The 2623-nt window shown below is 37.2% G+C and overlaps 1 protein-coding gene across 1 annotated transcript in view; it reads right to left on the bottom strand.

Annotated features, from left to right (window-relative positions):
- LOC107558148 (rho GTPase-activating protein 9-like) overlaps positions 1–2593 on the bottom strand; it is a 7641-nt gene extending 5048 nt beyond the window's left edge. Inside the window, exon 1 of the mRNA XM_016241771.1 lies at positions 2290–2593. Within this exon, the coding sequence (XP_016097257.1) occupies positions 2290–2562 (273 nt within the window). The 5' untranslated portion in view covers positions 2563–2593. The remainder of the gene's footprint in view (positions 1–2289) is intronic.
- Positions 2594–2623: the final 30 nt, after the last annotated feature.

Genomic DNA, 2623 nt, shown 5'->3' on the forward strand with positions numbered 1-2623 from the left:
GTGTGTGTGAGTGTGAGTGTGTGTGTGAGCGTGAGCGTGAGCGTGAGTGTGAGTGTGTGTGTTGTGTAATGGCTCCTCTAGTATCTGTGCCAGAAAAAAGTATTTTCTGGCACGGAGTGGCCACGGTTTTCAACAGGGATTGTATTTAAGGATCTACTGTATATCGAGAGCTGGTTAAAAATTCAAACTCAAGAACTTCTGTGAAATATGAGAGTGTGTGTGCTTGTTTTGAGTGTATATTGGCAAAAACTAAATAACACAAATATTACTGCGGTACGTTTTACAAGAAAATACTATTTCAGTCTTTCTGCTTCAAATTTCATATTCAATTCAATGTTATTTTGCAATTTCTTTGTAATTATTTGTAAAATTGACTAGCCATGTCTGAGTGAAAATTGTTTCTACACCAAATTAAGTATAGGATTTATTTTGTAAAACATGGTCAGGTCAAAGTGTCTGAATAATTTTTGGTCCCAAATTGTTATCAGTTTTACTGGTTAGTCCACTGTATGAAGAATTATTGTGTATAACATATCACAGTTTACTTTATTTCGCTATCCTCACTTACATAAATTAATATAGTGTCCTGCACCGGTGCACCCACTATTAAAAAATATCAAATTATATCTGGTGTCTGAATACTTTTTGGTTTGACTCTAGTTATATATTTTTATTGATATATCTGTCATTAATAAATCCATATTTTTTCAACTAATTAAATATTGCTTGTTCCACAGATAGCAATATTTTAACCAGTCATAGTTTTTTAACTTAAATAAACTGAATTGTTTTCATAATAAACAGATCTGTGCTGATTCTGGGTTATTTGAATAAATGCATTTTGAAAATATGATTTTATGATTTAAATAAAATAAATTTTTTAATTGAAAATTGTTTAAACTGATTATATACTGTATATACAAAACTGAGTTCATAATTTTTAATTGAATCCATTTTATTCAATCCAATTTAATTTTCATAATAAACTAATTTATGCTGATTTTAAGCAATTTGAATAAATGCATTTTGAAAATATGATTTTATGATTTAAATAAAATCGATTTCTGAGTGACAATAGTGAATGACAATTAAATGTGGGTGTGCGTGAAAAAAATTCAGATGTAACCCCCTTTGTAATCGTTAACGTTTTCATAAGTAACTAATTTAATTACACATTTTTTCTAAGTAACTGTAACTGATTACAATTACATTTATTTTGTAATTAAATTACGTAATTTAGTTACATGTAACTTCCCAACACTAAGCGTCAGTTATGATATACAGTATGTGACCCTGGAGCACAAAACCAGTCTAAAGCCTCGTACACACGGGACGATTATCGCGCGCGCTAATCGCCGACGTTTTTCAACGCTTCTTTTGTGTTCATACCCAAGCGATTTACGCAGGCGATGAGCCGAGTGAACGTGCAAATTCACTCCCTGACATTAGATGGCGCTTAATGAAAAACAGAAATACCCCGGTGCACATCGAATCCTATTTGATCTATTTGAGATTTGAGATTTTTGATGTTTATCAAGATTTTTGTAGTCGCTATTGCGTTTGTCATAAAGCCCTTTGTGTTCAGACACCAATGAGACCAGCAGCTCTACATTCATCTTGCCTCGATGCATCTTCTTGGTCTACTTGCTTCCTCTTCGTCGTTAGGTATCAATGTGTGCTCGGCAAGACCGTTTTGTGCTTGAGCGCCACCAAGTCGTGTTTTACTGTAACTTCAGCAGCTCCAGGCACGTGAACAAAAGCGGCAATCTCATTGGTCGGCCAGTTTTTAACGCGGCGCGCCAAACCAAAAAAACGAGCCCAAAGCATTTTTTTTTTAAATGACGCTTTTACGCCTTGTGTCGGTGTGCACACTCACATTGGTGCCCTTTGTTTAGTCACAAGGCGTTAAACGTCGGCGATAATCGCGCACAATATTCGTGCCGGTGTGAACAAGCCTTTAAGTCGCTGGGGTATATTTGTAGCAATAGCCAACAATACATTGTATGGGTCAAAATTATAGATTTTTTTTATGCCAAAAATCATTAGGATATTAAGTAAAGATCATGTTCCGTGAAGATATTTTGTAAATTTCCTAACGTAAATATATCAGAACTTAATGTTTGATTAGTAATATGCATTGCTAAGAACTTCATTTGAACAACTTTAAAGATGATTTTCTCAATATTTAGATTTTTTTGCACCCTCAGATTCCAGATTTTCAAATAGTTGTATTTCAGCCAAATATTGTCCGATCCAAACAAACCATACATCACTGGAAAGCTTATTCACCTGTATGCGTCCCTGCGTGTGTCTGTGAGCGGCCGCGCTCATGTCCCACTGGCTGCAGGATTTAGTCGGGCTGCTGGGGCTCGGGTCCTGGTTCTGGTATGGGTTCTGGGGAAGGTTGCTGGAGCTTTGGCTGCGGGCGATCGGGACGCCTGGAACCGAGAGGTGACCCGAGGGTGAGGCAGAGGAACTGGAGAGGGGTAACGTCGGGAAACGTCCTCGCGCTGAGACTCTGTGTTTGTCCATCAAGGCACTGCTGCAGCTGAGATTCTCCATGGAACGACAGAACTGCTTATCAGGCACTGAGAGGAACCACAGACAAAACAGGCGAAAGAGA

This window comes from Sinocyclocheilus grahami, unplaced genomic scaffold (genome assembly GCF_001515645.1).
Source record: "Sinocyclocheilus grahami isolate Dianchi unplaced genomic scaffold, SAMN03320097.WGS_v1.1 scaffold633.1, whole genome shotgun sequence".
NCBI lineage: Eukaryota > Metazoa > Chordata > Actinopteri > Cypriniformes > Cyprinidae > Sinocyclocheilus > Sinocyclocheilus grahami.